General features: G+C 45.7%; 1 protein-coding gene across 2 annotated transcripts in view; it reads left to right on the forward strand.

The window, feature by feature from the left end:
* Positions 1–21,637, forward strand: part of col6a4a (collagen, type VI, alpha 4a) — a 59,234-nt gene that overhangs the window by 24,023 nt on the left and 13,574 nt on the right. For both annotated transcript variants that reach the window (XM_041941663.1, XM_041941664.1), the window contains exons 7-29: positions 251–871; positions 1,077–1,637; positions 2,079–2,636; positions 3,061–3,639; positions 4,409–4,987; positions 5,156–5,508; positions 6,753–6,831; positions 7,010–7,155; positions 8,902–8,994; positions 10,856–10,909; positions 12,020–12,091; positions 12,236–12,262; positions 12,418–12,462; positions 13,196–13,249; positions 13,926–13,988; positions 14,309–14,374; positions 14,682–14,735; positions 15,216–15,251; positions 15,409–15,471; positions 15,627–15,689; positions 18,179–18,241; positions 21,401–21,463; positions 21,552–21,602. In XM_041941663.1, coding sequence (XP_041797597.1) covers positions 251–871; positions 1,077–1,637; positions 2,079–2,636; positions 3,061–3,639; positions 4,409–4,987; positions 5,156–5,508; positions 6,753–6,831; positions 7,010–7,155; positions 8,902–8,994; positions 10,856–10,909; positions 12,020–12,091; positions 12,236–12,262; positions 12,418–12,462; positions 13,196–13,249; positions 13,926–13,988; positions 14,309–14,374; positions 14,682–14,735; positions 15,216–15,251; positions 15,409–15,471; positions 15,627–15,689; positions 18,179–18,241; positions 21,401–21,463; positions 21,552–21,602 — 4,343 coding nt within the window. The remainder of the gene's footprint in view (positions 1–250; positions 872–1,076; positions 1,638–2,078; positions 2,637–3,060; positions 3,640–4,408; positions 4,988–5,155; positions 5,509–6,752; positions 6,832–7,009; positions 7,156–8,901; positions 8,995–10,855; positions 10,910–12,019; positions 12,092–12,235; positions 12,263–12,417; positions 12,463–13,195; positions 13,250–13,925; positions 13,989–14,308; positions 14,375–14,681; positions 14,736–15,215; positions 15,252–15,408; positions 15,472–15,626; positions 15,690–18,178; positions 18,242–21,400; positions 21,464–21,551; positions 21,603–21,637) is intronic.

The raw sequence follows: 21,637 nt of genomic DNA on the forward strand, positions 1-21,637 counted from the left end.
CACCTTTTTGCCAGTCTAGCTGCATTTTTTTTTTTTTTTGCATTTTCAACATGGCCCTACACAACCTGCATGAGGTGAAATATGCTCATCTGTCAGCAAGAAATTGTTCACAAAGCAGAACTTTACAGATTGCATGAAGAAATGAGTATTCCTCATCTCGGTCTGTCCTTCATCTTTAAAGGTATCTGAATAGTTGAGTTGTTTACAAGTAAATTGGTAATTATGGTTTGATAATACACTCCTTTCACAGATTGCAAAGCAGCCAAACTGGCGGACATCGTGTTCATCGTTGACGAGTCTGGGAGCATTGGAACCCCTAACTTCCAGCTGGTGCGCACTTTCCTGCACTCGATTGTGAACGGTCTGGAAGTCAGTCCAAATCGAGTCAGAGTGGGTATCGTTATGTATAATGACAGACCCACAGCACAGGTCTACCTCAACACCTTCGATGACAAGACAGAATTGCTGAAGTTCATCAAAATCCTGCCCTATCGTGGAGGCGGTACAAACACTGGGGCTGCCATAAATTTCGCCCGAGAGAATGTTTTTATCAAGCAAAGAGGAAGCAGAAAAGATAAGGGTGTCCAGCAGGTGGCAGTGGTGATCACAGACGGTGAATCCCAGGATGAAGTGAGCACAGCGGCAGCTAACCTACGTCGGGCTGGTGTCACTGTTTACGCAGTAGGAGTCAAAGATGCTAACCATGTCCAGCTGAAGGAGATGGCATCTTATCCAACCAATAAGCATATGTTTATTGTGGACAATTTTGCAAAGCTGAAATCATTGGAGCAAAGCCTGCAGAAAGTTCTGTGCCATAACATCCTCAGGCAAGCAATCTCAGTAAATACAAGAAGAACTGGCATCAAAGAAGGTCTGTACCTGTTTTTTTGTTTTCATAGTTGGGTTGGTTTACTTGAATATCAACCATATAAGTAGATACAAATACGTTTTAAATCAAAGTTTAAAGAGTAGAAGAGTATTTATAGCATAAAATATGTATTCAGTTAATGTGAGGGGAGTGTACAGCTGAGGCGTTGGAAAAACAACTGATAATTGTTTTGCTTTTCCTTTTCAAGGCTGCGTACAAACGGATGAAGCAGACATCTTTTTCCTGATTGATCACTCTGGAAGCATCTACCCCACCGACTTCAGTGACATGAAGAAGTTCATCCTTGAGTTTCTACATACCTTCCGTATTGGCCCACAACATGTCCGCTTGGGGGTTGCAAAATACGCAGATTCGCCAAACTTAGAATTTGATCTGACAACCCATTCAGATGTCAAGACATTAGAGAAAGCCATAAAGGATATTAAACAAGTAGGAGGCGGGACGGAGACAGGAAGAGCTCTGGACTTCATGGGCCCACTCTATGATAGAGCAATGGCCACTCGTGGTCACAAAGTCACCGAGTACCTGGTGGTCATCACGGATGGAAAATCCTCTGATGAGGTCAAGATCCCTGCAGAAAAATTGAGGGCGCAGGGCGTCATTGTCTATGCCATCGGGGTTAAAAGTGCAGATGAAGTTGAGCTGCGAGAGATTGCTGGCGACCCTAAGAGGACTTTCTTTGTTAATAATTTTGATGCGCTGAAGCCGATCAAGGATGACATCATCACAGACATCTGCTCTCAAGACGGTAAGGAAAACTGGACTAGAGTTCAAAATGCATATTCTGTATGTGGCAGTCGAGGGCAACACACCCCTGCATCGGACAGTCAATAGAGAAATGAAAGGAGAGAGATGCGAAGGTGCCCACCTGTTCATGGTTTATTTGAAGTTCATGGTTAATGCCTTAACTCGCAGGCCACCAGGGAGCCCCCATACCCATTGTTTTCTATGTAAGACCACGCTGTGATGGCGTTTCGGTCCAATTTCCCAGCACTGATGTCCAACAGAGCTGGAGCTCCAAATGCTCCAAATACCAATTTTGATTGGCACATCCCAGCTACCATACCATGACTACTTCCTCTTTCTGTACGATGTATTCAATGTGTGCATTTCAAAAGAACCCCTAAATAATAAAAGCAGAAAGTAAGGAGCACCACACTAACATGTTGGTGCTACTCTGTTTCAACAGCTTGCAAAGACATCCCAGGCGACCTCCTTTTCTTGATTGACAGCTCTGGGAGCATCTATCCACATGACTACCAGAAAATGAAAGACTTCATGAAATCTGTCATTAGCAAGTCCGTCGTTGGGCAGAACGAGGTGCATGTTGGTGTCATGCAGTTCAGCACTGTCCAACAACTAGAGTTCCCTCTCAACCGCTACTACAGCAAGGAAGAAATGTCGAAAGCCATCAATGATATGCAGCAGATTGGAGGAGGCACGCACACGGGTGAAGCCATCACAGACGTGTCGCAGTATTTTGATGCAAGCAAAGGAGGGCGTCCTGACCTGAGGCAGAGGCTGGTAGTGGTAACAGATGGTGAGGCCCAAGATGCAGTCAAAGGCCCCGCTGAGGCTCTTAGGGCCAAGGGAGTGGTGGTCTATGCCATTGGAGTGGTGGACGCCAACACCACCCAGCTGCTGGAGATCAGCGGTTCACCAGACAGGGTCTATACTGAGAGGAACTTTGATGCTCTGAAAGACTTGGAGGGCCAGGTGGCCATGGAGCTCTGTGATCCAGAGAGAGGTTTGTAAGCAATGGAGTCACTTTCTTTTTTCTTTAACTCTTTCGCTCACGCCTTTCATTAAAAAAATATGAACATAATCAGTGCAGGTCTTACAAATCAAAAACTTTTCCAACAATTGCTTTGGAAATCTAAATAACTGGTGCTAAAGTCAAAGAAACGTTATCCTGTCACTAAATTTGGTTGGAACACAAGCTACACAGACTAGACCCTCATAAGTCTTGGATGGACTTGTGAGTCGTTTCCTAACTAACAACACTGAACATGTAAATGAGAGAACTGTGTAGTTTTTGAAAGGTGAATCTGTTGACAGATGAGCATATAAATGTTGAGGTGTTCTCTTAAATTACTTATTCAGTATAATATAATTGGTTCCTCAACCTCCCACTGACCCTGTTTGCTCTATGTCCTTTTATCTCCAATCAGACTGTAAGAAGACAGAAAAAGCCGACATTATTTTCCTGGTCGATGGCTCTACAAGCATAACCCTGAGCAAGTTTAGAAGCATGCAGAAGTTTATGGAGTCAATGGTGAACCAAACCACAGTTGGCAAGGACCTGACTCGCTTTGGGGTCATTCTGTACTCCACCGATCCCAAATCTGTTTTTACTCTCAAACAGTATACCACCAAGCGAGAAGTTCTTCAAGCAATATCAGCACTGAAGTCTCCATTTGGGGACACCTTCACTGGCAAGGCTTTGGACTACACCTTAGAGTACTTCAACAGTGATCATGGTGGTCGGGCCGCTCTCCAGGTGCCACAGATTCTCATGGTGATCACAGATGGTGATGCTACTGACCGTAACAATCTGGCTGGACCATCCATTGCATTGCGGGACAAGGGGATCAGTGTCTTCAGTATCGGAGTCGAAGGAGCTAACAGGACACAGCTGGAGATCATGTCTGGTCACGACAGTTCCAAGGTTTTCTATGTGGACAATTTTGATGCCCTGGAAACTCTGTACAAGAACATTACTCATGTCCTCTGCAATTCCACCAAGCCAGGTAAGAATATTGTCCAAACCTTGATGGAGAATATGTCACAATTCATAGCATTTTAAAGACATCCTACATATGTCCTGATCTCGTTGAAAGATTTAGAAGGTCAGTTAACCAAAGCCACAAAAAAAAGCCTTCATGTATCTCACCATGTAGGTATTATAACCAGTAGAATTTCATTTGTGGTGTTCAAAGAATCAAAGAAAGAAGTCACTGAACAAACTGCCTAGCTGACAGTGTTCGCTGCTACGTATGAATGTATTTATGGAGACTATGAATAGTCTGTATGCTGCTGTGCTTACATATCAGTGTGTTTCTTTGTTGAACTGGCTGAGCTAACAAATCCTCTTCTGGGACAAGTCTAAACAATTCACAGACTTTTGGATTTGGATAACCCAACAGCAGCCACACTTTCTTTCTTGTCAAATATACAAGTAGCCTATAAAACATGTACAGCAGTTTCTTTAAAATGTGGGCAAGTAAAAAAGAACGTCCAATGAAATAAGGCCAGTAATGTCATCTTAGCCATTAGACTCTAAAGGCAGTGTATTATTTACCCAAGTAATGGATTTAGGTGGTGTTTACAATGGCATTATTAACCAGACAGGTTAAGACTATGAAAACATATTGCCACTTGGAAAAGGCCTCCAACCACAGTAGATTTGAGTGCTGAAAGCTACTAAGAATATATTCAAATGAACTTCAGGTGCAGCAAGTATATGGCACACTTGATTGATTCCTAATGTGGATAAATTTAGTCTCTTTCACTTTGCAGTTTGTGAAAAGCAGAAGGCTGACCTGGTCTTCCTACTCGATCAGTCTGGCAGCATTCACCCAAATGACTACATCACCATGAAGAAGTTTACAACAGAGCTAGTCAACAGCTTCAAAGTCGGTGAAGATTTAGTGCGTGTTGGACTTGCGCAGTTCAGCAGCACTTTTAAGAAGGAGTTTCACCTCAACAAGTTCTACACTGAGCAAGCCATCAACAAGCACATCTCAGATATGCAGCAGCTTGGTGGAGGCACCAACATCGGACTGGCCCTGAATTCTCTCAGAGAATTTTTCGAGGCATCAAACGGGAGCCGTAGATCTGCCGGGATCTCCCAGAATCTGGTGTTGATCACAGATGGTGAATCGCAGGATGACGTGGAGGATGCAGCTGACAGTCTCAGGGCTCTGGGGATCGAGATATTTGCCATTGGCATTGGAGACGTCCATGATCTGGAGCTCCTGCAGATCACTGGCACTCCAGAGAGGCTTTTTACAGTGCAGAACTTTGGCAGCTTGGAGAAGATCAAGCAAAAGGTGGTTGACACAATCTGCAAATCCAAACCCCAAAGAGATCCCTCTGGTGAGTTGAAAATTGCAACTGCAATTTCCCAGCTTGGGATAAATAAAGTATATCTATCTATCTATCTATCTATCTATCTATCTATCTAAAAGCACAACCTAGCCTTGCTGTCTGTGCCTCTCCATCTATTACTTCCAAATCTGAAGAAATGTTTTCCATGTGTTGCAGTGTGCTCCATTGACATCGCCATGGGATTTGATATTTCTCGAAGAACCGGAGCTCCTGGTGAGACGCTGATCAGTGGCCACCCCAAGCTGCAGGCTTTCCTGCCAGAGATCGCCCATTATGTTTCCTCAATACAAGGCCTGTGCTGTTATGGCCCCGCACCCATCAAGACCAACATCGCTTTCCAAGTGGTGAGTGGTGATGGACGTTCCCTGTACGACACAGACTTTGAAGGCTACAGCGAAGATGTGGTAAGGAAGGTCATGGCACTGAATCTGGCAGAGCCCACTTACTTCAACACCGCTCTGCTGAAATCCTTTGAGGAGAAGTTCAAGACGTCCGGATCTGGTGTGAAGGTGAGTCTGAGACGTAGCACGAAGTCTTTAATACACAAAAACCGCTCTCTATCATTCCCGGTCTAAGATACGTCCTGTACAGGTGATGTTTTTCTGTATTCATATAGATTTGAGTTGGAGCTTGTGTCAGAATTTGCCCATACTCACAACTGTGGTAACTTTTTAAGAATAATGTTTACAACAACAGCTGCTCTGGACAGTTTTGACATGTACTCCAATGCAGGTTGGACAGTTTCACAAAAATAAAAACCAGCAATGAGAAAGGAAAGTGGTCTTTAGAGATATTATTCAAGCTATTGTTCCACTCATCACTGAACTTTACACAATAAACTGGCCTCATAGCTTCCTTATAGTTTTCTGTTGAGCTGAGCTCAATCAGTCTGGAAGAGAGTCTGTATTCAGACTGCAGGCACCAATTTGATTTTTTTGTTCTTATGTGATTCAGATCAGTTTTTTTTTTCCATGACTATGTGAACAGCACAAATCAAATGTAATCTGCTCCTTTCAAATTCAGGTTGGACCACTTTCATATTTTGCAATGCAATCTCAGTCTGAACAGTCATATTGGAAGTCATGTGACTTATCGCTCGCCTGAACTGCCGCGAGACTCTTTCAACCACAAAGCCACTGAGCAGTTCACACTGGAATCTGATAGTAGCCACATCTAAAAAATAATGTGAACAGCTTAACAAATAAATCAGATCTGAACAATGAAGCCGAACTGAGCGTTAATGCTTGAAGTGTGAACGTAGCCACTCTAGGCTTCATTAAATCACTTTAATGTAGTCTAGAATTAGACCGCTTTCTGCATCTGATGACATTTGACTTGAGGGTCTGACTGTGTGGGATGGTCTGGATCTCATTGTGATATCCTTTGATGCCAAACTACAAATCTGGGAACAACATGATTAAACAAATCATGAAAGTTGTTAGCAAGTGCAAACTGACCAGCAGAAGAAGGCACCACGTTTTGTGTTCATCCTCCAGTCTTTCAGACTTTCGTTAGATTCATTTTTTTGAGTTTTAGTTATGAACCTAAAGACAAGTATGAATTACTCGAAGCATTATTTGAAAAGTGACACTATTATCCCCTTTTCCATGATTTAGTGATTATGCGTTTATTATTGGATATCCACCGTGTCAAATGTTTCTTTACCTTCAGCTGAATGATAGTGAGATGTGCTTTTCTTATCAATGACTTAAACAATGAAAGCAGTCTAAACTGTGACAACCTCATCCACCAGGTGCTGGTGATCTTCTCAGATGGACTCGATGAAGGCGTGATGAAACTGGAGCAGCAATCTGAGCTGCTGCGACAGTCTGGTAAAAACAACGTGAACGTGATCACAGTTTGCATTTCTTCTGCTCAAATTACATAATTAGACTTACATTGTTAATCCAGTGTTTCACTTTTGGAGCGGAGCGCATCACGGTAGCAGCTTACGCAACTGTTGGTAGAGAAACGGCCTTTGTTGCCTTCTTTTGTGTGTTTTTGCTGCAGGGGTCAGCGCTCTGCTGACGGTGGCTCTGGAGGGAGTGGAGAAACCTGCCGAGCTGCAGATGGTGGAGTTCGGCCGAGGATTCGGCTACAAGCTTCCTCTCAGCATTGGCATGCAGAGTGTCGGCAGCACCGTCCTTAAACAGATTGTAAGTTATTCGTGCCACTGGTAACCATGGGCAACAGCCACATTTCACTTCTTTCTGTTGACTGTGATAAACTTCCTGTTTACATCTTCAGTTGTGACGGGCAGATCTCCACAAGAGAATAAATGGCACGCAAATTGGTTGATTTACAATTTATTTAGCCTATTGGTCCAAAGTATTTTTAGAATAAGTGCACCAGCGCGGTCTACGTAACGCTTACCTATAGAAAGACCATAAGCAAAGGGAATCAGCCAGCCAAGCTGCATCAGACTCCGTCCAACAGCACCTGCCGAAACCCCGAGTAGCACCTGGAGGCCCTTGTTATTGTGGGCAAGGAAGTCTGAGCTCTGTCCTGAGTGTCTTTTCACGCAGAAAACAGATGAAATCCTCACAAAATAAATTAGCTGAAGCTAGAAACCTGGTGACGGTGGGATTGTTTACTGTACTTGATGATATACAGTTGCTGGCTAAGCACTAACATTCTAGCTAACCAGTAAAACTCTGGTGCTAGCCAGCTAAAAATAGCTCATGAAGCTAACTGGCTTGCTTCTAGTTAGCTAACTTGTAGTTGTCAAGTGTACTAGTTCACTAAACCGCGCTATTTCTGCTCTGTTAAGCAGCAACCTCCAGGAGTGAATCCACTAGTTGTGGTGCTTCGCTTGATATGAATTAGCTAAAATTTTCCTGGTGTAAACGGACCAAACTTTTTCTCAACTGAAAAAAGCCATTCTTTCATGTGTAGTGGCGCTACGCTAGCAGTTTACCCCTGCTTGCAGTGTTTGTGCTAAGCAAGGCTAATCTTCTAGTCTGACTCTGGATAGACCGATTAACGAATGAGGAAGCGTTCTTTTATGTGCTAACATGCTAACCTGCCAATCAGCCGGAGAGCAGTACATTTTATTTCGTGCCTTTTAGCCGGGTGTTTGTCAGTTACTGCGTGTACTGCAATCCTTCATGCAGTATGATGCGTTCTGGGTAATTGAGATGCTGTTTATTCACTTCATGTGGTAACATCACGCTTGAGGTAGAGCATATTTTTTCTATTGTTTTCAGTCCAACTTGTCTGACTCATCACTTTTTAAAGTAGATCACCGCTGAAAGTCGAGGATAAAGTGATGAGATCCTTTTCTCAGTATGATGAGCATTGTCCAGAAAAGCTCTTCGTGCCTTGACGTGTCTCTTTGCAGGAATGGAAACCAGAAAACCGCCTCAGGGACGTGTTAGTTTGAGAAAATATGTAAATTGCTCACCATGTTAAGGAATAGCCATTGGCAAAGAAAAAAACAAAGAAGTGGGTTTAGTGGAACGCTTGTTCCAGCTTTTGATTAACAGCGTTCTCCAGTTTTTAAGAACTACTCATTCATAATGTTTTAATGTTTCAGTTTAAAAAAACAGCAGCCAAAACCTTCAGCACGTTTGTTACACAAACTAAATTTGTTGTGGTAGAAAACTTTTATTAGAAGTTTGAACAAGCGATCAAGTATAAATAAGCATCACTTAACATGATAAGAGTTGGATCAGACATTAACAACCAGATACGAACGTATACAAAAGAAAGAGAAAAAAAAAAGTGTATTTAGGTGGCGAACAGAACGGGCCAGAGGTGAATGTAGATTTAAGTGAGCAGAAAAGCTTTTAGCTGTAAAATGTAAAACATTTGACTGTTTTTATGAATGAGTTCCATTAAAAGAACCCAGAACGTTTGTGTTGCTTCATGTTTCTTGTTCGCCCTCTGCTCTCTCTCTGCAGGACACGGTGTCAGAGAGGGAGTGCTGCAACGTCATGTGCAAATGTTCAGGTCATGAAGGCGTTCGTGGCTCTCGGGGCCCCCCGGGGTCAAAGGTGACTGGCATACTCATACCTTTAAACTTTAAACATGACGTCAAGAACGTTCAGGAGAATGTGTCAGGATGAATAAGGAGGCTGCTGTGAGCTAAGAGCAAGCAGATGCTTGCAGTGATTTCAGAGAGGAGGCAACAGGCCTGGTTCAGCTTTTGATATTCCAGAGAAGAGGAGGACAAACTTCACATGAAGTCCCATTTTCCCTGCAGTCCAAGGTCGCAGTTAACTGCATACTGTTACCCAGGGCAGAGCATGAAGCGCCTCTGTTTCACTAAGAGGAATGACTCTTCAATCAGTGGTGGAACAAATACAGCAGTATTATCAGCTTCATGTAGTAAAAGTACAGCAGTATTATCAGCGTCATGCAGTAAAAGTACAGCAGTATTATCAGCGTCATGCAGTAAAAGTACAGTAGTATTATCAGCTTCATGCAATAAAAGTACTGCAGTATTATCAGCATCATGCAGTAAAAGTACAGCAGTATTGTCAGCTTCATGCAGTAAAAGTACAGCAGCATTATCAGCTTCATGCAGTAAAAGTACAGCAGTATTGTCAGCATCATGCAATAAAAGTACTGCAGCATTATCAGCTTCATGCAATAAAAGTACTGCAGTATTATCAGCTTCATGCAGTAAAAGTACTGCAGTATTGTCAGCGTCATGCAGTAAAAGTACAGCAGTATTATCAGTTTCATGCAGTAAAAGACAGCAGTATTATCAGCTTCATGCAGTAAAAGTACAGCGGTATTGTCAGCCTCATGCAGTAAAAGTACAGCAGTATTATCAGCTTCATGCAGTAAAAGTACAGCAGTATTATCAGTTTCATGCAGTAAAAGTACAGCAGTATTATCAGTTTCATGCAGTAAAAGTATCGCTGTATAATCAGCCTCATGCAGTAAAAGTACAGCAGTATTGTCAGCCTCATGCAGTAAAAGTACAGCATTATTATCAGCTTCATGCAGTAAAAGTACAGCAGTATTATCACCCTCATGCACTAAAAGTACAGCAGTATTATCAGTTTCATGCAGTAAAAGTACAGCTGTACAATCAGCCTCATGCAGTAAAAGTACAGCAGTATTATCAGCTTCATGCAGTAAAAGTACAGCAGTATTATCAGCTTCATGCAGTAAAAGCACAGCAGTATTATCAGCCTCATGCAGTAAAAGCACAGCAGTATTATCAGCTTCATGCAGTAAAAGACAGCAGTATTATCAGCTTCATGCAGTAAAAGTACAGCTGTATTATCAGTTTCATGCAGTAAAAGCACAGCAGTATTATCAGCCTCATGCAGTAAAAGTACAGCAGTATTATCAGTTTCATGCAGTAAAAGTACAGCTGTATTATCAGTTTCATGCAGTAAAAGTACAGCTGTATAATCAGCCTCATGCAGTAAAAGTACAGCAATATTATCAGCTTCATGCAGTAAAAGTACAGCAGTATTATCAGCTTCATGCAGTAAAAGTACAGCAGTATTATCAGCTTCATGCAGTAAAAGTACTGTCTGTGCAGTAAAACGTCTCCTGTGTCTGATCTCTGACTCTATGAGACATTATTAGATTGTTGATGCTGAAGCATCAGTGTTAGAGCTGCATGTTGGTGTTGGAGCTGCTGCAGGTGGAGGAACTTTAACCTTCGTCATATGTGATTGAAATTACATGAGCTGACTGAAACGTTGTTGTGCTAACAGCCTGGTCACATGTGTCACTTCAAGGTTTCTCTGGAAAGTTGCAGAATGTGAAAATGTTTCTGTCATTTGTATGTTTTGACATACAGAGTGTTGCCGCCGTCCCTGAATTGATTTTGGACCTCTTTAACGGTCAGTTCTTCTGCCACTGAACCTGCTGTGTGTGCTGTTTAAACAGGGCGTCTCCGGACAGAAGGGTCACCCCGGATTCCCAGGAGAGGAGGGCGTCGCCGTGAGTGCTTCTTCTCTCACTTTAAACACGTTTGCTCATTTCAATCGTGATGTTTGTCCTGAGGAAAGCTCAGCTGGTGGTTCGTTCTCAGCTGCTGTCAGGGCAGAGAACTAGATGTGCCTCACGAGGCTGCTAAAAGCTGTGTTAAGGTAAAATAGGACTCTGTACTTCGCAGCCTTTCAGACATAAAGGTCTTCACACATGCTGATGTGTGCTGGAGCTGCAGGAGTCAACAGAACAAGAAACGAACAGAACAAACCCAACAAGTTTCTTAAGGACAACATGTAGACTGTGAAATCCTCCTCAGCTGAAATGACTCGTCCGTTACTGGTCCAACAGAAACTTATCGGTGACAATACCAAGAACCAATTGAATAATTTACTCCAAATCTTCATCAGTAGCAGCGTCTCCAGCGTGAAGAGGCTCAGCTTCTCTGTCTTTGATACCACAGTGAACTGAGTGTCTTTTAGTTTTGGACCGTTGGACATAAAAAGACATTTAAGTCATGATGCCATTATTCACCATTAATATAGTTTATTTCATCAGGTTGTCCAGTTCACACAGCTGATACAGGGTCCAGGTTCTGTTGTGCAGAGTCCACAGACATGTTAGTGGCATCTTAGTTTAGCATGTTAGCATGCTAACATTTGCTAAATAGCACTTAATGCAGAGTCCAGCTGAGGCTGAAGGGAATGTCATTGGTCTTTGGGCATAAACCAAAGTAATGGACACATCAACATGTTGACCTGATGATGAAGAGTAAGAGGAGGGAACATGAGCGTCTGAGTTCATCACAGTCCATCCAGCAGCTGCTGAGATGTTGAGTCAGAACTACAAAGGTGAACCTCATGGTGGCGCTAGAGGAGAACTCAGTCGGACTCTATGTCTGGAAGCCATGAATGTTTGTACAGAGTTCACTCACAGCCCCTCTGATGGCCGTTAGATGTTTCAGTCTGGATCAAAGCGCTGGAACGCTCGCCGTTAGCGTCCACTCTGCAGGCCTGGCTGCACATCTGACGGTCAGGACAGAGTCTGTGTTTGGTCACGGCGGTGTTGAAGGAGCGCCGTCTCCTGCTGGACTCCATGGCTCACTTTGTTTATGTGTTGCAGGGTGAGCGAGGGCGTCCCGGAGCGAGTGGACCTCAGGGTGTCCAGGGTTGTTCTGGGCTCAGAGGACCGAAGGTACTGCACTGCTCAGGACGATTATCATTACAGCCCCACTCGTTATATTAGTGATCAGTAGTTATGCAGATACTTTGATGGGAGCTGCTGTTGTTTGCCAGATGTTGATGATGCGCAGCTAACTCCTGCTGTTTGTGTCTGCAGGGCTACCGAGGCCTCCGGGGGAACAGGGTGAGTGACTCAGACCTGCTGGAATGTAATAAAGTCAATTAAAGGAGGAAGTCATGTGGCGTGCTGTATATACTGAGGAATGTTTGGACAAACATCAGAGTCAAATGACCCAGAGAAAATCTGCCGTGACACTCGACTCTCTTCCCACGTTGCAGGGCGAAGATGGAGAAGACGGACTGGACGGAGTTGACGGAGAACAGGTACGAACTTCAGCAGCAGCGCGTCTGCTCGTCCGTATGAGCATCCCGTACGTCACGATCTGTGTGATACAGCTCACACCTGAGGCGTCCCCCCAGGAGAGAGGACGGAGACACGTGAGGCAGAGATACTGCGTGAGGTGAAAGGGACAGGTGCGCGCAGGTGTGCTGAAAACAACAGGAAGTTAGCGATTGGCGTTTGGAGCTTTTTTGCGATTTTGGAGAACCGTCCTGTTTTCACAGCCATCCATCCCTGGTTAGCACACTGCTAACAGCAGCTAACAGCTAATTCAGCAGACTGTTAATGGGGACAATAAAAACAAATTCAGCCCCAGAAACGGGGCCTCACTGTCTCCATGACAACATGATGATCCCTGTTTAACCGTACTTTCATGATTATCCCCGTAGAAGTAAAACAAAGAATAACAATGTGAGCTGATGCGTTAGAAAACACAGACCTGAAGGATTATCAGCCCCTGAGTCCTCATCCGTCACCTTTTATTCATGCGTTCATTTAACGCCTCCGTGCTTTATTTTGGCCTGAAGTGGCAGCAGAGCGGCGTCGGAGGGGAAGCGTTTCTTTGCAGACGATGCTGCTCAGTGAAGTCGAGACGCAGTAAAATCTCTGTTTCTGTTTTCTTCACGGAGGAAGTGAGCGGGTGCGTTCAGGGAATGATCTGATCGTGGGGATTCTCAGCCTCTCTGCTCTGAACTGTTTCTGGTTTTGTGTTTGCAGGGAACGACGGGAAAAGATGGAAGTCGAGGAGAGAGAGGACACTCCGGAAACCCAGTAAAAAAAAACACTTTACATTCTCTCAAAGTGTGATCATCGTGTCTGTGTTCTTATTATCAAAGCAGAAAATGATTTTCAGTCCAAACAAATCATTTCCTTCAGATCTGTTTGTGTTTGTCACAACTTTAATGAGGAGTGTGACTGCTGCTAATCTGTGCAGGTTTCATTTCTAACCATTAAAACGTTTTAAAGTGTAACAAAACAATTTCATAATTAACAATAACTCACTTATTCATGTTCATTAATAGTAATTATTGCTGGACTATAGTTGTGTGTACTTATATTTTGTATTATATTGTATTCTTAGAATTTAGGTGCATTTAAATTTAAATGTTTACTTCAGGTGCAGCTAAATAACACCTCACTCAGTCCTGTTCACAAAAACCTCTGCTAAATATTTGAACGTATCATTTGATGAGTAATATTTGCGTTGCTGTCTATAGTAATATATATATATATATTTTGTCTTCGTCCGTTTTCCTGCTTTTTGTGTTTTTGTTTTATTGTTTGCTGGTGTTTTCCTGATCAGTCAGTCAGAACAAACAGTAAATTCCTCTTTAGCCGTTCGGCCCAATCGGATGAGGCCGTCACAGTATGATGACGGAGCGAGGCTCGGAGGCGTCGACCTCTGACCTCCGGCCGGTTGATTGACGGGTTGAACTGTCGTCCTCAGGGTATCCCAGGTATCAGAGGGGAGGCGGGGCTGAAAGGACAGCGAGGTCTAAGAGGAGATCCGGTGAGTCCCAACATTTTCTGTCTGTAACTTTATAAAAACGCAGAAAGACCAGACGTGTGTTCCATCTCTGTGTTTCTATGAGCTCGACGGTTCGTTCCTGCTCTCTTTGCTTCTCCTCGGTGTCTTCTGTAGTTCTCTCTGCTTCATGTTCTCACTGTGTAAAACACGTGTGCTGAACATCTGGACTCCTTCATCCCTCCCGTGTCCCTGCTGGACGTCCAGCTCGGACAGTCAGCGTGGTATCAGCTCCGTGTGCTGAGACAAAGTGATGCAGCCAAACTCGTCAGGGAGCTAAACTGTCCCGCTGCTTCGTCTCACAGGGTGAACCGGGGGCTGATAACACCGTCCCAGGAGCCAAAGGAGACCCCGGCAACGCAGGCTTACCGGTGAGAAACAGCTCGCGCCGGCTTTGTGTCGACGCTCAGGCTATGAAGCAGCCGACGGCTGGAGGCTGAGCTTTGGGGAAGTTATTGGACGAATGTAATATTTTGAATCATTTCACGTTAGGCTCAGTTCAGAAACTGTGCTGGTGGTTTGTTCCTGATGGCAGTGAATGCAGCGTCTCAGTATTTAACTCGGTTTAACGGTTTAACAAACAGTTTACTCTGTAATTGAGTCCTAAATCTTAATTGAATAATAAAAACTTCATCCTTTCAGACTGAATGCTGAAATGTGACGTGTTTGAATCCACAGGGCATACCTGGAGTGGACGGGCTGCCAGGTGAGAGCGGAATCGTTGGAAACCCGGTGAGATTTCTTACCTCCACTCTTCTCATGCGCGTGCAGTGACGTCAACAGGAAGTGTCGAAAGCGCTCTTGGAGCGGCGCTGCACGAGCAGAGTTAATATTAACGTTACAGTGAAGATCGTTAACAGTTTCTTAACAAGCTGGAAACCAGAGAACAGTTCAGTCTGTAGCTGATTCATATTAATAATATCTCTGCTGTCTGTCAGTTGGCTCTCTGTATGCCGCCGTTACATCATACTCTGTGACCAATCAGATTCATTCAATTTAAAGCCGATCGTATGAGTTTGATTGAAATTAGAATCCTTTGTATTTCTTTGCTTGAAGTGGAACATGACTGTTTAATATGTGACTCTGTTTAATACACAAGAGATGACGGCGTCTGCCAAAGCGTCTGTGATGTCATTAATCAATAGTCTGTTAATGACATCATGCTGACTAATACGTTACTCATGAAACATGTGAATCTCTCCTGGTCTGCAGGGTCCAGATGGAAGACGAGGGTCACCTGGTGAGAAGGTATGAGAGCAACTCAAACAACACTCAGAGCTGTAAGTCCCAGTTTACACACCAGAAAACACTGACGCAGCGTGTGTGTGTGTGTGTGTGTGTGTGTGTGTGCGTGCGTGTGTGTGTGCGTGTGCGTGCGTTTGCGTCTTCCTGTGTCTTCCTGCAGGGTGCACCTGGACAGCCAGGAGCTCTGGGAGTCCCAGGCAGCCCAGGTGCTTCAGGTCCACAGGTGAGTGATCAGATCACGAACACTTTGAGAGATCCTGCGTCCTCACATGAGGCTGAGACGAGACAGCTTCCAGCAGTGAGACAATCTGTCCTCGTCCTGCCTACAGACATGTTTTGAGCGCATCTCAATCTGATAAATCTGTGTGGTTCCTGCAGGGTACCAGAGGGGTCAGAGGTCAGCCGGGGCCGAGAGGAATCCCTGGCCTCCCTGGACCTCAGGTCAGTACATCACCTCGACTGACCCCAGACCAGCTGGCAGAAGGACACGGTCTCACGTCTTTGTCAGGAATCTAAAAAACGTCCAGTTTTCTAGTTTTTCCACTGAAGGTCTGATGAGTCAGAAGAAACGGCAGCATCACTTCCTGTAACGACGGGGGCGTGTTCTCACTTTAGAACACAATCAAAGAACATTTACTGTGAACAGAAGAGAATTAAATGATCCAATTAAATGATCGACTGTCGTTACAACGAGCTGCTCAGCCGAACGCGTTAAAGAAGAAGAATTCATTTATACTTAACTTATAATTAAAACTGAGATTCTCCACATTCTGCAGACGTTCACTTCATTTATCTTTAATCTCCATAAATAAATATGTTCTTTCTAAATATGCACATATTCCTGCACTGTTGCTGATATTTACCGTTTGTGCAGCTCGATTTGAAAGTCTGGAACATGCAGCTTTAAATATTTACAGAGACAGAGAGTTTAATCAGCCGGTGTCAGAAGAGCTTCAGTCTGAAGAGCCACAAAGCTCCATCTGAAAACTTTCTCTAAATATTGATGCTAGTTGTCATCTGTGGGCTGCTGAGGTCAGCAGGTCAGCTGCTTCGGCCTGCGGGAGACGTCAGACCGCGGCTCGCCGCTGTGAGCTGCACGCGGATCCCTGCAGCCGGGCGCCAAAAGCAGGCGGCGGAGGTCGTTGTTTCCCGTCTCCGGAGACTCTCGGTGGTCGTAAATCAGTATTATCCCGAACTGTCTGCTTAACGAGCGCAGGAAGGGTTCGTTAATTAGTTAATCAGCGCGTGTCACTAAGCGTGAAGACGTCTGGGGCTCGTCTGGTTTCTGCTTCCGGACAAAGATGTCGCTCTCAGTTATGTTTCCTTCAGGTTTCTGAGCAGGCGTCAAACAGGACGGCAGAAATCAAGCCGTGTTCGAGGCGGCGCTGCAGAGGTTCTGATTTTTCACCGCAGTCATGTGATTTAACGACCTGAGCCGCCCTCAAATTATCTTTATTTATGAGCTGCATGGCGCTCGTTAAATGAATCAGCCACAAATCAGAGCCAGAAAGAACGAGTCCCCAAAGGACCAAATAAAGACCAAATAAAGACCGAATAAAGACAGAGTGCAGAGAGCTGCTGCTCATTCTAAACAGCATGATGAGCTGTCTGTCTCTCTCTCTCTCTCTCTCTCTCTCTCTGTCTGTCTCTCTCTCTCTGCCTGTCTGTCTGTCTGTCTCTCTCTCTCTCTCTCTCTCTCTCTGCCTGTCTCTCTATCTGCCTTTCTCTCTCTCTGCCTGTCTCTCTCTCTCTCTCTCTCTCTCTCTGTCTCTCTCTCTGCCTGTCTCTCTCTCTCTGTCTCTCTCTCTGCCTGTCTCTCTCTCTCTCTCTCTCTCTCTCTCTCTGTCTCTCTCTCTGCCTGTCTCTCTCTCTGCCTGTCTCTCTCTCTCTGTCTCTCTCTCTGCCTGTCTCTCTCTCTCTGTCTCTCTCTCTGCCTGTCTCTCTCTCTCTCTCTCTCTCTCTCTGTCTCTCTCTCTGCCTGTCTCTCTCTGTCTGTCTCTCTCTCTGCCTGTCTCTCTCTCTGCCTGTCTCTCTCTCTCTCTCTGTCTCTCTCTCTGCCTGTCTCTCTCTCTGTGTTTCTTCTATCAGCTGGTTGTTAGTTTATATTTGAGATTGACAGTTTTCATCTTTTATTCTTAGTTTCGTTGTTCACAGTTTGGAAGTCGCTGGTTTCAGTTTTAATCAGATTGAAGCGTCTTTGTCTTCGTCTCTCCTCGTTAGTCATCGAGGAGCTGGTGGACGGTGATGTGTTTAGGTGTTCTCAGGATAGACGAGGCTTTCTTTTCTCTCTTTTTCTCTGTTCTTCTCCTCTGATATTTACGAGTGAGACACTTTGATTTATGAAAACAGGCTGAGATTAAATCATCATCTTGTGTTGAATCGACTGTTTTCACACGAGCGTCCAGAAGGGAAGTTCAAACCTCGGTTTGATCCAGTCGGAGAATAATGAACTGCAAATGCACATCAGTTATTTCTGTCAGTTTAACGGGCTGATTCTCTTTGATATATTTGATCCATTACAGATAATATTTAGTCACCTGCAGATGTTAGAAAGGTCGAGTGTGTTCGCTGCTCGTAAACTGCCTCTGAGCTGCCGCCGTGGGAGTATTCGCCTCCAATAAATGTGCAGTTTATAGATCGGCAGACAGTTATTCACAGTCACTGGCTGCTGTTTCCTTTTCACATAAAATAAACCAAAATGTTCCACCAAAACTAGAAACAGTAAGTTGAAGAGAAGTCAAAGCTGTGTTCAGGGTGTGATGGTGTGGTGACGAGGACTCTGATCAGGTGGCGTCTGCAGCCGGTGTTTGGTGTCCAGTGAACGTTCTAAAACCTTTTTTTTCTTTGTGGTGATGCATTCGAGGACGCTCAGACAATGGAGAACAGTCAGCCGTCTCAGCTCTGCTCTGACTCTGTTGGTTTTCCTGCAGGGCGGACCAGGACCAGCCGGAAACCCGGGCGTAGTCGGACGCCGTGGAGCCAATGGACAGAAGGTTTGTGACATCATTTATCTGTAACCTTGGCAACGAGCTTCAAGATATTATTATTATGATAGATATTATAATTAATATTCAGTCAGATCAGGTCAGATCACAGGTCCTCCAACAACAGGAAGTTACTGCGACAGGAACTGGGAGGAACTGACGGCTGAGAGTCTGTGAGGGTCTGTGAGAGTCTGTAAGGGTCTGTGAGGGTCTGTGAGGGTCTGTGAGAGTCTGTGAGAGTCTGTAAGGGTCTGTGAGAGTCTGTGAGGGTCTGTGAGAGTCTGTGAGAGTCTGTAAGGGTCTGTGAGAGTCTGTGAGGGTCTGTGAGAGTTTGTGACTGTGACGATCTGTGAGAGTCTGTGAGAGTCTGTGAGGGTCTGTGAGGGTCTGTGAAGGTCTGTGAGAGTCTGTGAGGGTCTGTGAGAGTCTGTGAGGGTCTGTGAGGGTCTGTGAAGGTCTGTGAGAGTCTGTGAGGGTCTGTGAGAGTCTGTGAGGGTCTGTGAGGGTCTGTGAGAGTCTGTGAGGGTCTGTGAGGGTCTGTGAAGGTCTGTGAGAGTCTGTGAGAGTCTGTGAGAGTCTGTGACTGTGACGATCTGTGAGAGTCTGTGAAATTCTGTGAGAGTCTGTGAGAGTCTGTGAGGGTCTGTGAGAGTCTGTGAGGGTCTGTGAGAGTCTGTGATGGTCTGTGAAGGTCTGTGAGAGTCTGTGAGAGTCTGTGAGGGTCTGTGAAGGTCTGTGAGAGTCTGTGAGGGTCTGTGAGGGTCTGTGAAGGTCTGTGAGAGTCTGTGAGGGTCTGTGAGGGTCTGTGAGAGTCTGTGACGGTCTGTGAGAGTCTGTGATGGTCTGTGAAGGTCTGTGAGAGTCTGTGAGGGTCTGTGAGGGTCTGTGAAGGTCTGTGAGAGTCTGTGAAGGTCTGTGAGGGTCTGTGAGAGTCTGTGAGGGTCTGTGAGAGTCTGTGAGGGTCTGTGAGAGTCTGTGATGGTCTGTGAAGGTCTGTGAGAGTCTGTGAGAGTCTGTGAGGGTCTGTGAAGGTCTGTGAGAGTCTGTGAGGGTCTGTGAGGGTCTGTGAAGGTCTGTGAGAGTCTGTGAGGGTCTGTGAGGGTCTGTGAGAGTCTGTGACGGTCTGTGAGAGTCTGTGATGGTCTGTGAAGGTCTGTGAGAGTCTGTGAGGGTCTGTGAAGGTCTGTGAGAGTCTGTGACTGTCTGTGAGAGTCTGTGAGGGTCTGTGAAGGTCTGTGACGATCTGTGAGGGTCTGTGAGGGTCTGTGAGAGCCTGTGAGAGTCTGTGACGTCTGTGAGAGTCTGTGAGGGTCTGTGAGAGTCTGTGAAGGTCTGTGACGGTCTGTGAGGGTCTGTGACGGTCTGTGAGAGTCTGTGACGGTCTGTAAGGGTCTGTGACGGTCTGTGAAGGTCTATGAGGGTCTGTGAGAGTCTGTGACGATCTGTGAGAGTCTGTGAGGGTCTGTGAGGGTCTGTGAGAGTCTGTGAGGGTCTGTGAGAGTCTGTGAGAGTCTGTGAGGGTCTGTGAGAGTCTGTGAGGGTCTGTGACGGTCTGTGAGAGTCTGTGATGGTCTGTGAAGGTCTGTGAGAGTCTGTGAGGGTCTGTGAAGGTCTGTGAGAGTCTGTGACTGTCTGTGAGAGTCTGTGAGGGTCTGTGAAGGTCTGTGACGATCTGTGAGGGTCTGTGAGAGTCTGTGAGAGTCTGTGACGTCTGTGAGAGTCTGTGAGGGTCTGTGAGAGTCTGTGAAGGTCTGTGACGGTCTGTTAGGGTCTGTGACGGTCTGTGAGAGTCTGTGACGGTCTGTAAGGGTCTGTGACGGTCTGTGAAGGTCTATGAGGGTCTGTGAGAGTCTGTGACGATCTGTGAGAGTATGTGACGGTCTGTGAGAGTATGTGACGGTCTGTGAGGGTCTGTGAGAGTCTGTGACTGTCTGTGACGATCTGTGAGAGTCTGTGAGGGTCTGTGAGAGTCTGTGAGGGTCTGTGAGAGTCTGTGAGAGTCTGTGAGGGTCTGTGAAGGTCTGTGAGGGTCTGTGAGGGTCTGTGAGAGTCTGTGAAGGTCTGTGACGGTCTGTGAGAGTCTGTGAAGGTCTGTGAGAGTCTGTGATGGTCTGTGAAGGTCTGTGAGAGTCTGTGAAGGTCTGTGAGGGTCTGTGAAGGTCTGTGAGAGTCTGTGATGGTCTGTGAAGGTCTGTGAGAGTCTGTGAGGGTCTGTGAAGGTCTGTGAGAGTCTGTGAGGGTCTGTGAGAGTCTGTGACTGTCTGTGACGATCTGTGAGAGTCTGTGAGGGTCTGTGAGAGTCTGTGAGGGTCTGTGAGAGTCTGTGAGAGTCTGTGAGGGTCTGTGAAGGTCTGTGAGGGTCTGTGAGGGTCTGTGAGAGTCTGTGAAGGTCTGTGACGGTCTGTGAGAGTCTGTGAAGGTCTGTGAGAGTCTGTGATGGTCTGTGAAGGTCTGTGAGAGTCTGTGAAGGTCTGTGAGGGTCTGTGAAGGTCTGTGAGAGTCTGTGATGGTCTGTGAAGGTCTGTGAGAGTCTGTGAGGGTCTGTGAAGGTCTGTGAGAGTCTGTGAAGGTCTGTGAGAGTCTGTGAAGGTCTGTGAGAGTCTGTGATGGTCTGTGAAGGTCTGTGAGAGTCTGTGAGAGTCTGTGAGGGTCTGTGAAGGTCTGTGAGAGTCTGTGACTGTCTGTGACTGTCTGTGAGAGTCTGTGAAGGTCTGTGAAGGTCTGTGACGGTCTGTGAGGGTCTGTGAGGGTCTGTGACGATCTGTGAGAGTCTGTGAGGATCTGTGAGGGTCTGTGAAGGTCTGTGAGAGTCTGTGACGGTCTGTGACGATCTGTGAGGGTCTGTGACGGTCTGTGAGAGTCTGTGACGGTCTGTGAGAGTCTGTGAGGGTCTGTGAGAGTCTGTGAAGGTCTGTGACGGTCTGTTAGAGTCTGTGACGGTCTGTAAGGGTCTGTGACGGTCTGTGAAGGTCTATGAGGGTCTGTGAGAGTCTGTGACTGTCTGTGACGATCTGTGAGAGTATGTGACGGTCTGTGAGGGTCTGTGAGAGTCTGTGACTGTCTGTGACGATCTGTGAGAGTCTGTGAGAGTCTGTGAGAGTCTGTGAGAGTCTGTGATGGTCCGTCGACATGACGGGAAAATAAATCAAAGTGTTGTTGTTGTTGAAGGGCCAACCAGGAGATCCAGGTGATAAAGGGGTTCCAGGCTCTCAGGGTCCCAGAGGAATGCCGGTAAGGAGCCGAGACGTCCGCCGTGATTGTGTATACTCTGTAATCTAAACCGTCCCTCACGTCTGTCCCTGTCTGTGCTCTGATTCAGGGTCAGGATGGCAGTGACGGTCACGGGTCTGCAGGACCAAAAGGTGTCAAGGTAGAGATCTGTCCCGTCAGCTGATCCTCTGACTG

The sequence above is a fragment of the Chelmon rostratus genome, chromosome 8, assembly GCF_017976325.1.
Source record: "Chelmon rostratus isolate fCheRos1 chromosome 8, fCheRos1.pri, whole genome shotgun sequence".
In the NCBI taxonomy this organism is placed as follows: Eukaryota; Metazoa; Chordata; class Actinopteri; order Chaetodontiformes; family Chaetodontidae; genus Chelmon; species Chelmon rostratus.